General features: G+C 38.9%; 1 protein-coding gene across 1 annotated transcript in view; it reads left to right on the top strand.

Annotated features, from left to right (window-relative positions):
• The first annotated feature begins 2214 nt into the window (after positions 1–2214).
• LOC307159133 (uncharacterized protein) overlaps positions 2215–15042 on the top strand; it is a 42799-nt gene continuing 29971 nt past the window's right edge. The window contains 40 exon segments of the mRNA XM_079872345.1: positions 2215–2304; positions 2435–2474; positions 3460–3674; positions 3762–3905; positions 3989–4145; positions 4252–4279; positions 4449–4551; positions 4729–4821; positions 4947–5010; positions 5104–5202; positions 5283–5386; positions 5469–5607; positions 5827–5945; positions 6042–6191; positions 6272–6442; positions 6535–6835; positions 6935–6999; positions 7098–7185; positions 7300–7417; positions 7500–7623; positions 7729–7865; positions 7954–8209; positions 8300–8542; positions 8649–8825; positions 8914–9059; positions 9150–9240; positions 9325–9714; positions 10420–10546; positions 10762–10880; positions 10973–11169; positions 11253–11436; positions 11542–11707; positions 12176–12300; positions 12419–12727; positions 12858–13061; positions 13888–14013; positions 14109–14279; positions 14364–14471; positions 14475–14687; positions 14788–14919. Of these exon segments, the coding sequence (XP_079728471.1) occupies positions 2230–2304; positions 2435–2474; positions 3460–3674; positions 3762–3905; positions 3989–4145; positions 4252–4279; positions 4449–4551; positions 4729–4821; positions 4947–5010; positions 5104–5202; positions 5283–5386; positions 5469–5607; positions 5827–5945; positions 6042–6191; positions 6272–6442; positions 6535–6835; positions 6935–6999; positions 7098–7185; positions 7300–7417; positions 7500–7623; positions 7729–7865; positions 7954–8209; positions 8300–8542; positions 8649–8825; positions 8914–9059; positions 9150–9240; positions 9325–9714; positions 10420–10546; positions 10762–10880; positions 10973–11169; positions 11253–11436; positions 11542–11707; positions 12176–12300; positions 12419–12727; positions 12858–13061; positions 13888–14013; positions 14109–14279; positions 14364–14471; positions 14475–14687; positions 14788–14919 (6018 nt within the window). The 5' untranslated portion in view covers positions 2215–2229.

The following is a 15042-nucleotide window of genomic DNA, read 5'->3' as shown; positions in this document are numbered from 1 at the left end:
CCAATCAGCTGTGCTATGTAAATAACAACATGATTGCTACCAATTCACCTTATTCTTTGCCCGTTCTATTTCCCATGATTCATAGTGGGTTCAACTGACTAAACGGTTTTCTACTTCCGGTTGAAGTGTTTGTTTACATAGAATGTTAGTACTAGCGTAAAGGCTATGGTGATCGTTTGTAGTTATTAAAAGTAGTAGATAGGGCTGTAGTACTCGAGTCCGCTCTTGGACTCGAGACCGTTTTTCTATGGTCTCGGACTCGCTGGCATTCGGACTCGGACTTGTCTCGGCCATTGGTCTTGCCAAATATGGCTTTTGGTCTCGACCGAATCCAGGTGTCTTTATTATGTTCCCAGTAAGCACACATACGTCGCCGCGATATTAAAACAAAATATTATCGGAGGGAAAGTGAAACACTGGCCACCTAATAACTTGCGATGGGCATTTCGGCTCTTTTTCGTGTCTCGTTTGACTCAGCTCACTGAAAAGAGTCGGTTCTTTTGACTCACAAACGGCTCTTTAAAAAATAAATGTTTAAATAAACTCACTGAAAGTCCACCGCTAGTGCAACGTGAATATTCACATTTTTAATTGTCCATAACAACCCCAAAACTTGCCTGCTTGCCTTGCACATCTAATTAATGGGCAAAGTTTTCCGACTTTTTTTCTTATGCTTCAGTTTTAACGCAGCTAACCACTCTAAACGTTTACTCTCTGGCATTGAATGTATCTGATACGGAACCGGACATGGACATTATCTCCTTCTTATCTTATGCTCGAAACACTCAGTTTCTAAAAAGTTTGAAATCTTCTTTGAATTGTTAAAACAACCAACAACAGCACACGTGGAGCCTGAACTCATTCTCTAGCTGCTAGTACAGGTCAAGCGCTATGAACCGGAAGTAGGCAACCGGAGTCGTCGTTATGGCAGCGCGCATTGTTTAGAGCAGAATAAGGTGAATAAGTTAAAGATCTATCAGCCTGTACCATTCAGACTTTCATGCCAGAACTACGTAATTAGTAGTCACAGAGGAAGGCAAAGACTGTTGCCAGTGAGAGGATGGTTGTGGTCACCCTTTGACCATTGGTACTTTTAATTGAGTCTAGTGGGCTTCTGGGTGTTTAAATTATAATTTTATCAGCCATGGTTCACTTGAACATTCCATCAATGTAAGTCTATGGGATTTTTCTGAGTATTGATCATCATTTTAGGAAAACCGAAAGTCCAATCAGTTAGAAAAGATATAACAACCCAAGTCAGAACAGTCTGAAGGTCTGAGCTGAGTTTGGTGGATGTAGCTTTAAACCTCTAGAAGGAAGCTCTAAGGCCACCTAAGCACTGCAGCTAAATTCAGCTGTCAGTTCACCTTTTAGTGCTTAATCCTGTTCTGTACACACACAGTTTAGTAATTTAAGGTAGTGACAACTGCATTTACAAAAATTTTACAAAAACTGAACGTCTCGTGACGTACAACAAGAAATATGAGAGACAGCAGATGAGATATTCTGTTTACTGCATGGTAATTAGCATTGTTTGCTGGCTTTGACCACTCAAGGGTGAACATGTGGCTGAGGCTTAGACTGTAGCTGTTGAAGACCAAGAAATGTCTACAATCTTTGAATATTTGCAGAAATTATAACAAAGGGATTTTTGCAGGATGGGAATGTGCCATTTTTTATCAGAGTATACTGGCTTTCTTCTACAAAGAAAAACTGACACTTGTTGTGTGTTTTCACTGTATTAGACATATTTTACAGTGTTTTTCTATATTCTTGAACAATATATCTTGTCAGGTCTGTAACATATTTTATTGTTTAGCCCAATTGCTGCCATATTAGCCTTCTACAAGAACTTCCATGGGTGAAAAGGTGAAATGTTTTCTGATTCAAAAAAGGGGGAGGGGGGGGGGGGGGGGGGAGGGGTGGCTGAATGTGCCCTCATCCCAAAAAAGGATTTATTTACTCCAGTGTGTGTCATATGTCAAAGTAAGATATTAATAGACTAAAAATAAATAATTATAATACACATGCACTTTGAGATGGAAGCTGTGACCGATATATTTTGAAGCAATAAAGGTTTGACTTATAACTGATTTCATTGGGTAGGATGTCTGCTAGTCTGTCCATACATTTCTTGTGTCAAGAAAGCTCATGGGTCAAAAAAACGGGTCAAGAAAGCTCATATCAAAATATATGAGGCTGCCCATGTATAGATTCTGCTTAGTGTGCATGATCAGCTTCTATAAAAGCCAAGAGGGTAGACCAGAAGAGATGCAGAGAAGACCTCAGAAGTTCCATCAAGTGGTAAGAGCCTATGCTGACTGTGACTGAAAGGAATTTAACATCATCACTTATGCGTCTGTACTCAAAGTAATTGTGTTTTTATTTATATTAATACAATTTAATAAATTGATTTTTTTTTTTTAAATCCAAGGGTAGTGAACATTTCATCTGGTCTCAAGGACAAAAGGCAAGTAAGTTTATGATTCAGTGTGTGGATTAGGGTAGAGGAAAACAGTTGTTATAGTCTGTATTATAGACGGAAACTGGTGAAGCATGCTGTTTTTAAAAACCTGTAATTTATTTACAAAGAAATGTGTTTAAAATGTATTAGTAAGATGAATTTAAGGAAGGGGTCCCATTGACCCTTTATTTTGGTGCCAAATATACCAACTATTGTATTCGCTTTTATTGTGTTGTATTGTATTCTGTTTTTCTTCTTCCACTTTTGAGTCTATGAGAGCCCATATAACCCCTTGTGGGAAAGTTATACAAATTTGGCCCAAATGCAGAGGACATTTGACACATTTATGTCCAGACTCAGTCTGAGGAAACAGAAAAAGAAGCAGGAAAGGGCCAATTGATGATGCTATAATAGAGCAAAACATGAAATTGGTTCAAACTACAGAACTGATGGTCTGATTAAATTCAAACTTGGGATGCAGTGTTGCTATCATAATCCATCATGAGATTTGCATAAATATAAATCATTAGAAAAGTTAATATAATGAAACCAAATCTGTGACAGAAATTTCGTAATATTTGTCAGGAAATATTTGTCTGTTTCATACATACTCGTAGCAGGAGGATGCACTCAGGCAGAGAGACCACAAGTGAGACTCATAGTCGGCAGTGAAAATCTCTGTATTGTCCTGAAACTTCATATATGCCACAATTCATATTGTACTGTATGTGCCATCCCCTGACACCAGCATTTCAGTTTCATCACCAGAAAGACATATTCAATCGACATTTTTCCCATTAATGGGCCCCTTACCTGCTTTTCGCTTGCTATTTAAATGTTTATCTAGTATTGTTTTATGTGTCTGTATTCATGTGTAAGCCTACACTTAGGAATATGCCTCTTTCCTAACACAATTCATGTTTTTTATATTTTATGTGTCTTGCCTTTGTTGAATATTTATGAAATTTGTAATGGATAAGTCTCTCTTTAGTAAGCCGCCACCATGAGTACAGACGCGGAGATGGCCGCTTATGGCAAAGCTGCCATTTACCTTCGTAAGCCTGAGAGAGAGAGAATGGAGGCTCAGGCCAAACCGTTTGATGCCAAGGCTGCCTGCTATGTGGCTGATGTCAAAGAGTTGTACCTCAAGGGAACAATCAAGAGCAAAGACGGTGGCAAAGTCACAGTTGTTTTGCTTGACACTAAGGAGGTAAATTTGAATTTCCATTTCATGTAGATGCTCATTAAATTACTTATTACATTGTTTTCTTTTATATCTAATATATCAAATTTATAGGAGAGAGTTGCTAAGGAAGAAGATGTCTACCCAATGAATCCTCCCAAGTATGACAAGATTGAGGACATGGCCATGATGACCCATCTCAATGAAGCCTCTGTGCTGTATAACCTCAAAGAGCGTTATGCTGCATGGATGATCTACGTAAGTTCTGAAATGACATATAAAGCATTTAACTTATTTTTTTCTGTGTTGTTGCAATCTGACCATGTCTCTGCTCATTTCAGACCTACTCTGGACTCTTCTGCGCAACTGTGAACCCCTACAAGTGGCTCCCAGTGTATGATGCAGAAGTGGTGGCTGCCTACAGAGGCAAAAAGCGTATGGAGGCCCCACCCCACATCTTCTCTGTCTCTGACAACGCATATCAGTTCATGCAGTGTGGTAAGACATTATGGAATTAAATTCTACAGAATTAATTAAGATGAAGTAGATATTGCTGTTAATATAATAAATATTAACTGGATATTTTACAAATTTCAATCAACAGATAGAGAAAACCAGTCTGTCCTAATTACGTAAGTATTTTAATTTAATTTCAGACCATGACACAAATGAAAAGTATAACAGATGGAACATTTATGGAGATATTTACAAAACAGAATTTAAGACTGAACAAAGATTGAATATACTTTGATAAGTCTACATGTCTTTCAAACTTCTGTCTTCTAATCTCTTATAAACCAGTGGAGAATCTGGTGCTGGAAAGACGGTGAACACGAAACGTGTCATCCAGTACTTTGCCACAGTTGCAGTGTCAGGTGTCAAGAAAGAGGCCAGTAAAATAAAGGTATGATATACAAAACTATGTCATATATATTATTTTAAAAGATGATGATTTACACTCATCTCACTAACTATATGATTTGTGGATTTGTGAATTTGTGAAATGCCTATAAATTGTGTTTAGTCATGAAATAGAAAAACATAAAAAAAATAATAATTGAAAACCCTTCAAACATCACAGGGCTCTCTTGAGGACCAGATCATTGCTGCCAACCCTCTGCTTGAGTCTTATGGTAATGCAAAGACTGTGAGAAATGACAACTCCTCTCGTTTTGTAAGTTAAACACTGTTTATTTACAGTACAGATGATCAGTTGTGTTAAATTTTACTGTACAGAGTTTTCTACAAAGAGATTATAATAATTATTATTTATGTATTATACTATTATGATTTAAACAGGGCAAATTCATCAGAATTCATTTCGGCACCACTGGAAAACTGGCTAGTGCTGACATTGAGACATGTAGGTGGACATGATTTCATTGATCCATCCTGAACAGTTGTCTTTGTCTGTCACTCTTCAGATGATTGTGACTCAAGTACATTCTCTCAACAGATCTGCTGGAGAAGTCTAGAGTGTCATTCCAGCTTCCAGATGAGAGGGGCTACCACATCTTCTTCCAGATGATGACCAACCATAAGCCTGAGATTGTTGGTAGGTGCACATATTTCATTCATTCAGTGTTTCAGATAATATTGTAAGATGCTCTTTCATTAATGCTGTGTATTTGACAGAAATGTCGCTCATCACCACCAACCCCTATGACTTCCCCATGTGCAGTCAGGGTCAGATCACAGTGGCCAGCATTGATGATAAAGTTGAGCTGGATGCTACTGATGTGAGTCATTGCTATTTAAATATTGACATATTCTCTTTAAATATGGCAAATCATATATTTTATTATTCTCTGTCATTTACAGGACGCTATTGACATTCTTGGTTTCACAAGTGAGGAGAAAATGGGCATCTACAAGTTCACTGGAGCTGTGCTTCATCATGGTAACATGAAGTTCAAGCAGAAGCAGCGTGAGGAGCAGGCTGAGCCTGATGGCACAGAGGGTGAGACTTGTGTTATCCTGGGCTTTAATATAGTAACAATTGCACTGACTTTGCTGATAACAGAAACTGTGTATAAAATGTGTAAATATAAACTAGAAGTTGCGAGCATATCAATAAATCTACAAATAAAAGGGAAAGTACCTAGTGCCTGATTTATTATAATTTTACACAAACGACTCTATAGAGCAAAGATAATTTATTTTAAAATGTATTTAACAGAGGCTGACAAAATCGCCTACCTTCTGGGTTTGAACTCTGCTGAAATGCTGAAGGGTTTGTGCTACCCCAGAGTCAAGGTCGGAAATGAGTATGTGACCAAAGGCCAGACCGTGCAACAGGTATAGTAACATTTCCAGCATGCCATGTGTTTAACCTAAAATTCTGGCTAATTACTGCAGAAGCAGAATAAAATATCCACTCTATTCTACTTACAGGTGTACAACTCTGTTAGCGCCTTGGCCAAATCTATCTATGAGAGGATGTTCTTGTGGATGGTCATTCGTATCAACCAGATGTTGGACACAAAACAACAAAGAAATTTCTACATTGGCGTGCTGGATATTGCTGGCTTTGAGATCTTTGATGTAAGAATGATTCTTTTATCTCTTTTTATGTCAAAATATTCAGAAGGTAGTAAATGTTTCTGTCATTTTTTGCCCTCCAGTACAACAGCATGGAGCAGCTGTGCATCAACTTCACCAATGAGAAACTGCAACAGTTTTTCAACCACACCATGTTTGTGCTGGAGCAAGAGGAGTACAAGAAGGAGGGCATTGTTTGGGAGTTCATTGACTTCGGCATGGACTTGGCTTCTTGCATTGAGCTCATTGAGAAGGTTATCAATGGTTTATGAATTTATTAATTTCCATTGATCCTATCCTCAAAATCTCCAATTTTTGATAATAAACAACATTTTTTTATAAACAGCCCATGGGTATCTTCTCCATCCTTGAAGAGGAGTGCATGTTCCCCAAGGCTTCAGACGCTTCCTTCAAGAACAAGCTATATGATCAGCATCTTGGCAAGAACAAAGCTTTCGAGAAACCAAAGCCTGCCAAAGGCAAGGCTGAAGCCCACTTCTCCCTGGTTCACTACGCTGGAACTGTGGACTACAATGTCACTGGCTGGCTGGACAAGAACAAGGATCCACTGAATGATTCTGTTCTGCTGCTATACCAGAAGTCTTCTGTCAAACTGCTGGCTACTCTCTACCCACCTGTTGTTGAGGGTAAAGAAAAAATGTATTTAACAAAACTTTGATTCAGTTTTTAACTAACTTTCTTGTTTTTGCATTTATACATGTTCCTTTGCATTTTTATCTCAATAGATACTACTAAAAAGGGAGGCAAGAAGAAGGGTGGCTCCATGCAGACTGTGTCCTCCCAGTTCAGGGTATGTATAGAGATGACATCACAGCAATATTGCTTTATTTTAGAAAAAAAGAAAATAAAGAAATACAAAGCATGCCAAACTTTTTCTATTCTCCACAGGAGAACTTGGGCAAACTCATGACCAACTTGAGGGCCACTCACCCTCACTTTGTGCGTTGCCTGATTCCCAATGAGTCCAAGACTCCAGGTAAAGACGTAACGTACAGATATTACGTACAAAAAAAACGTACAGATATTTTGGTTCTAAATATATATGATGAAGTTAATTTACCAAGTTCATGGTGTAAACTGTTCGTTTTAGGTCTCATGGAGAACTTCCTGGTTATCCACCAGCTGAGGTGTAACGGTGTTCTGGAGGGCATCAGAATCTGCACAAAGGGCTTCCCCAGCAGAATCCAATATGGTGACTTTAAGCAGAGGTAAATGGGACCACATGAAAACAACATTTCCTACGAGGCTCCTAATTAAAAGATATGAAGTATTTTGATATATTTTCCACAGATACAAGGTGCTGAATGCCGCTGTTATCCCAGATGGACAGTTTATGGATAACAAGAAGGCCAGTGAGAAACTCCTGGGATCCATCGACATTAATCATGACGACTACAGATTTGGACATACAAAGGTTCATTATTTAGCTTTACAAATTTCAAAGATTCAGTGATCATGGTCATTTAGCTTATACAGTTTAAATCAATATATTTTGATTTACTGTTTTACATAAATTCAGGTGTTCTTCAAAGCTGGTCTTTTGGGTGTTCTTGAGGAGATGCGTGATGAGAAACTGGCTGCTCTGGTCACAATGACTCAGGCTCTCTGCCGTGGCTACGTGATGAGGAGGGAGTATGTGAAAATGACGGAGAGGAGGTGATTATTGTCATGAGTAAATATGACATCAATGATAACTGTGCAAACTTAATAATGATTATGCCATTTAATGATGAATTATTCACAGGGAGTCGATTTACACCATCCAATACAACATCCGTTCATTCATGAATGTCAAACACTGGCCATGGATGAAGGTTTATTACAAGATTAAGCCTCTGCTTCAGAGTGCAGAGACTGAGAAGGAGCTGGCAAACATGAAAGAGGACTATACAAAATGCAAAGAGGCTTTGGTTAAGGCTGAAGCCAAAAAGAAGGAGCTTGAAGAGAAGATGGTAGCACTGTTGCAAGAGAAAAATGATCTGCAGCTGCAAGTAGCATCTGTGAGTATATTTTATAATTAACTGAATTTTGACTACATTAAAAATGAGCAAGGTTGTTTCCAATGAAATAACAATCTATTTTACTAACAGGAATCTGAGGGTCTCTCAGATGCTGAGGAGAGGTGTGAGGGTCTGATTAAAAGCAAAATTCAGCTTGAAGCTAAACTCAAAGAGACAACTGAGAGACTGGAGGATGAGGAAGAAATCAATGCTGAACTGACAGCCAAGAAGAGGAAACTGGAGGATGAGTGCTCTGAGCTGAAGAAAGACATTGATGACTTGGAGCTCACCTTGGCTAAAGTGGAGAAGGAGAAACATGCCACTGAGAATAAGGTTAGAGATTGAGTTGGTTTAAGATTAAATTTAATCTCTGTTTTATATATTGATATAGAATATGAATTGTAATATTTAATCTTATTTGGAACAAAAAATCCTACAGGTCAAGAACTTGACTGAGGAAATGGCAGCTCAGGATGAGAGCATTGCTAAGGTTACGAAGGAGAAGAAAGCCCTCCAAGAGGCACATCAGCAGACACTGGATGATCTTCAGGCTGAGGAGGACAAAGTCAACACCCTGACCAAATCCAAGACAAAGCTTGAGCAGCAAGTTGATGATGTGAGTTGATTATGTAAATTAATTATATTAATTCATCAAATCAGCTGTTTTCTGCTCTGAACATATTTTATATATCATTGTCCTGTAGCTTGAGGGTTCCCTTGAACAAGAGAAGAAGCTCCGCATGGACCTGGAGAGAACCAAGAGAAAGCTTGAAGGAGACCTGAAATTATCCCAAGAGTCCGTCATGGACCTGGAGAATGACAAGCAACAATCTGATGAGAAAATAAAAAAGTAATTAAAGCAGGAAATCTTTGAAAACATTGAACATTTTTATTGTTGTGTTATGTTTTTTTTTTTTTACATCTACTTTTTGTTGAACAGGAAAGACTTTGAAACAAGCCAGCTGCTCAGCAAGATTGAAGATGAACAATCTCTGGGTGCTCAACTCCAGAAGAAGATCAAGGAGCTTCAGGTATTTTGAGATTTTTTTCAAACATCACATCATTACGATCAAATACAGATAACCAAAAATCTAATTAACTACTTACCACCATAGGCCCGCATTGAGGAACTTGAGGAAGAGATCGAGGCTGAGCGCGCTGCTCGTGCCAAGGTTGAGAAGCAGAGAGCTGATCTCTCCAGGGAACTTGAGGAGATCAGTGAGAGGCTTGAGGAGGCTGGAGGAGCCACTTCTGCTCAGATTGAGATGAATAAGAAGCGTGAAGCTGAATTCCAGAAGCTGCGTCGTGATCTTGAAGAGTCCACCCTCCAGCATGAAGCTACTGCTGGTGCCCTCCGCAAGAAGCAGGCAGACAGTGTGGCCGAGCTGGGAGAGCAAATCGACAACCTGCAGCGTGTCAAGCAGAAGCTTGAGAAAGAGAAGAGCGAATTCAAAATGGAGATTGATGATCTTTCCAGCAACATGGAGGCTGTTGCCAAAGCAAAGGTTGGGAAATATTCTAAAGAATATATGTGACCCATGCTAGCAAAATGTGTCGGAATACGCATAATTATGAGCTACAGGCAAATGTAAATTTTGGTCGAATTTCATTTTCATTCACAAAAATTGGTTCATTAAGCCCTCTTCTAGCGATCACAATGCTCCAAATTGTAATTAAACATCTAAAATGATCTTTATTTTTACGTTTTCTGAGAGGTGTACCTTCTTAAATCTTTTTTGTTCTAATAATCCATGAAAAATTGCCATTTTTCTTTAATCGCTTCTCAATGACTGGTGCTTCCCCTCAGCACAAGTTTTAATATTCATAGCGAATTCTCGATGGCTTAAGTCTGAACCAATGAAATATGATTTTCATGCTGATGTAAACAAAATGATCTTACTTGCACTGACTGACAGATAAACACAAAGCACAAAGACACCTCTCAGACAGCACGCAATCCCAATATACACATGTCCACAGAATTGCAGTATTTCAAAATATCTGTCTTGGCGAATATTCTTGGCGACTGTAGCGCAGTCCTTTTTTGTCTGATTCCAACAAATCATACATCATCATACATGAAGGTTTTTTGATAAGAATAAAAGTAAATAACAATAACAAATTTTTGAGCACGGCTAATTTGCCAGCACGGGTCACATACAACAAGTCTTGAAGTTCTTTCAAATATGTAATGACTTTTGTATTTACAGGGCAATCTTGAGAAGATGTGCCGCACACTTGAGGACCAACTTAGTGAAATTAAGTCCAAGAATGACGAGAACGTTCGTCAGTTAAATGATCTCAGTACTCAAACTGCAAGATTTCAAACTGAAAATGGTAACTCATGAACAAATTAATATTATATCAAAAGTAATTAATGTAAATAATTAACAATAATTATCAACAATACTTAATCAAAAATAATAGTGTATTAAGATTGTTCAGCTGTAAATTGCTGACTGTAACACTGATACAATCTTACATCTATTTGTTTTTAAATAAACTGAGAGAGACATAGAAAAGTCTGACACAGTGAATCTAAATCTATACAGGTGAGTTTGGCCGTCAGCTGGAGGAGAAGGAGGCTCTGGTTTCTCAACTCACCAGAGGCAAACAAGCTTCCACTCAGCAAATTGAGGAGCTTAAGAGGCATATTGAAGAGGAGGTTAAGGTAATACAGCATAATCAATTCATGCAAATACTTGTCAATTACTTTACTGTAGAGACAATAATACAATAATATTATGTGACTTTGTCCCTTAGGCTAAGAACGCACTGGCCCATGCTGTGCAATCAGCCCGTCATGACTGTGACCTGCTCCGTGAGCAGTTTGAGGAAGAGCAGGAGGCAAAGGCTGAGCTGCAGCGGGGAATGTCAAAGGCCAACAGTGAGGTTGCTCAGTGGAGAACCAAATATGAAACTGATGCCATCCAGCGCACTGAGGAGCTTGAAGAGTCCAAGTATGTATATTACTGTATAATATTCCTAACTCTCACAGCTATTTTATAGATTAGAATTAAAAATAATGTGTATTACTTAACAGGAAGAAGCTGGCTCAGCGTCTGCAAGAGGCAGAGGAACAAGTTGAGGCCGTAAACTCCAAATGTGCATCTCTGGAGAAGACCAAACAGAGACTCCAGGGTGAGGTGGAGGACCTCATGATCGATGTCGAGAGAGCCAATGGTTTGGCTGCCAACCTTGACAAGAAGCAGAAGAACTTCGACAAGGTAAACAGTTTTAGTCATATTATATTATCTTTGTAAAGTATTGCTGGAATGGGCTTTGTTCAACATTTTTTAAACAAACTCTATCCTAAAATATCTCCACCAAAGGTCCTGGCAGAATGGAAGCAGAAATATGAAGAAGGTCAGGCAGAGCTGGAAGGTGCCCAGAAAGAGGCTCGTTCACTCAGCACTGAACTGTTCAAGATGAAGAACTCCTATGAGGAGAGCCTGGATCAGCTGGAGACCCTCAAGAGAGAGAACAAGAATCTGCAACGTAAGAATGAAACTGTTAAATTAGAAAAAAAACTTAAAGGGATTGTTCACCCAAAATGAAAATTCTTTTACTAATTACTGACCCTAATGTCGTTCCAAACTCGTGAGACTTTTGTTCATCTTCGGAACACAAATTAAGATCTTTTTTATGAAATCTGAGAGCTTAATTCATATGGATTAGTTTTATGATCTGTTTATAACCTTTTTGAAGTGTCAAAGAATCAATTATGTAGCTGTCTATGGAGGGACAGAAAACTTTCAAATTTCATCAAAAAGATCTTCATTTGCGTTCCAAAGATGAACGAAAGTCTTATGGTTTTGTAATGACATGAGGGTGAGTAATTAATTAATGATAACATTTAAATTTTTGAGTGAATTGAGTTCTAATTCTCATTGAACATTAAAAAGTAAGCACATATGATTAATGCGTGTGCATTATGATACATATTATATGTTTTTCTCTCTATAGAGGAAATTTCAGATCTGACAGAGCAGTTAGGTGAGACTGGTAAGAGCATCCATGAGCTGGAAAAGGCCAAGAAGACAGTGGAGACTGAGAAGTCAGAGATTCAGACGGCCCTGGAAGAGGCTGAAGTGAGTATCTGGAGATCAATATGGAATTCTTGCTAGAACCATCATACAGTGTTGTTGTATTCATCAACACTGTGTGTATTTTCATTCTTATATTTAAATGTTGTTTTATTTTTCATAGGGTACACTGGAGCATGAGGAGTCCAAGATTCTTCGTGTCCAGCTTGAGCTAAACCAGATCAAGGGAGAGATTGACAGGAAGCTTGCAGAGAAGGATGAGGAGATGGAGCAGATCAAGAGGAACAGCCAGAGAGTCATTGAATCCATGCAGGGCACTCTGGACTCTGAAGTCAGGAGCAGGAATGATGCCCTGAGAATCAAGAAGAAGATGGAGGGAGACCTTAATGAGATGGAGATTCAGCTGAGCCACTCCAATCGCCAGGCTGCTGAGGCCCAGAAACAGCTCAGGAACGTTCAGGGACAACTCAAGGTATGCATAGGAATTCTTCTTTTTGACTTTGGGATGCATTCATATATTTTTTAAATAATCTAACATATGGTAAGTACAGCCTAGCAGAAATCACATCGAAAGCTCATTCTAAAGCTATTGTTATGTTCAGGATGCCCAATTGCACCTTGATGATGCCCAGAGAGGACAGGAAGACATGAAGGAGCAGGTGGCCATGGTGGAGCGCAGAAACACTCTGATGCAGTCTGAGATTGAGGAGCTGAGAGCTGCTCTGGAGCAGACAGAGAGAGGCCGCAAAGTGGCTGAACAAGAGCTGGTGGATATCAGTGAGCGTGTTGGGCTGCTGCACTCTCAGGTAAGGGCATATTGTTTCCCTGAAATTAAAGGTACAATGTGTGATATTTCTGAGGATCTATTGACAGAAATGCAATATAAGATCCATAACTATGTTTTCAGTGGTGTATAAAGACCTTACTTAATGAACCGTTATGTTTTTATTACCTTAGAATGAGTCATTAATATCTACATAACCGCGGGCACCCCCTTCTATGAAGGTCGACATATTGTGATGTCATATTTCTACCGTAGCCGACAGCGAACAAACAGCGCTACAGAGCGTGTTTCATCACTAACTTGAATGAGAAGCAGCAGAAAAAGACGCAGCAGAATACTCAGGTTGTCCCTGACTCTGCAAACGTGGAGAAAAACACGCTGTCTGAACGACGCCTCAGACATCGTAACGTTAGCTATTTCCTCTTACCTAGCTGCTTTGATGATCTTATCCATAGCTCTTATCTTATACTAACTAGCATGGAAACAGGCTATGGTAAAGTCAGTGAATAAAAGACTAACACAATGATGAACAAGTAAAAATAACAATCGCAATAACGTGGTTTTACTGAATAATTAAGCAAATATAATTTAATATAAAATATAATATAAAGAAACCTCATTGCTTGACTTGCTACTCTCTGCTGACTCAGACGATGATATCTTCCGATCCTACGTTGGCCACCGTAGCTTCTCCTTCGAGTTTGCAATTTGAGGGATAGGCTGTGAGTGACTGACTGTTTGCAATTCGCAACCTCACCACTAGATGCCTCTAAAAATTACACACTGCACCTTTAAGGGAATTGAAAGCATCATTCAAAATGTTCAAACTATTGCTTTCCATTTTGTAGAACACAAGTCTCCTGAACACCAAGAAGAAGCTTGAGGCTGACCTTGTTCATGTCCAGAGTGAAGTTGATGACACTGTACAGGAAGCCAGAAATGCAGAGGAGAAGGCCAAGAAGGCCATCACTGATGTGAGAAACAGTAGCTGCCAAATGTTTCATAAGACGCTTACATACATTTTACATAACAAATGTGGACTTAATGACTTTCTGTATTAATGCAAAAGGCTGCAATGATGGCAGAAGAGCTGAAGAAGGAGCAGGACACCAGTTCTCACCTTGAGAGGATGAAGAAGAATCTGGAGGTCACAGTGAAGGACCTGCAGCACCGTCTGGATGAGGCTGAGAATCTGGCCATGAAAGGAGGAAAGAAACAACTCCAGAAGTTGGAGTCCAGAGTAAGCCTCTTTATAGTTATGATATGGGCAAGGTGAAGTATGTTATATTATGATTTGTTTGAATAAAAATAATATGTTCTTTAGGTCCGTGAGCTTGAGGCTGAAGTTGAAGCTGAGCAGAGACGTGGAGCTGATGCTGTTAAAGGTGTCCGCAAATATGAGAGGAGAGTGAAAGAGCTCACTTATCAGGTATGACCATATTCCTCACAAGTTTGTTTGGACAAAAGAGTCTGTATAATAGTGTATGTACTGACAATGCCTATTTTTAGTAAAGGATCAATGCTTAATTTTGTAAATGTGTATTTTCTGAAGACTGACGAGGACAAGAAAAACATCACCAGACTCCAGGATTTGGTTGACAAACTGCAGCTGAAGGTCAAAGTCTACAAGAGGCAGTCTGAAGAGGCGGTATGTAAAATCTAATAGAATATTTTGACACTTTAATTATTTATATTGGAATTCTAATTTGATGAAACGTGATACATGAACCATATAAAAAAACCTTTAGGAGGAGCAAGGCAATGCTCACCTGTCCAAGTTGAGGAAGGTGCAGCATGAGCTTGAGGAGGCTGAGGAGCGTGCTGACATTTCTGAGTCTCAGGTCAACAAGCTCAGAGTAAAGAGCCGTGATTCTGGAAAGGTTAGACTAAGTAGATGAGTTTTTTTGCATTATTTATTCAACTTGTTTATCCAAATATATGAACTACCTCTTAGAAGTAGTAGTGGAACTATAATAATTGCATTTTGCTGATGTTACATATCC

This window comes from Squalius cephalus (genome assembly GCF_949319135.1).
Source record: "Squalius cephalus genome assembly, chromosome: 5".
NCBI lineage: Eukaryota > Metazoa > Chordata > Actinopteri > Cypriniformes > Leuciscidae > Squalius > Squalius cephalus.
The sequence above is the reverse complement of the archived record's forward strand: the minus strand, read 5'-3'. Positions and strand labels throughout refer to the sequence as shown.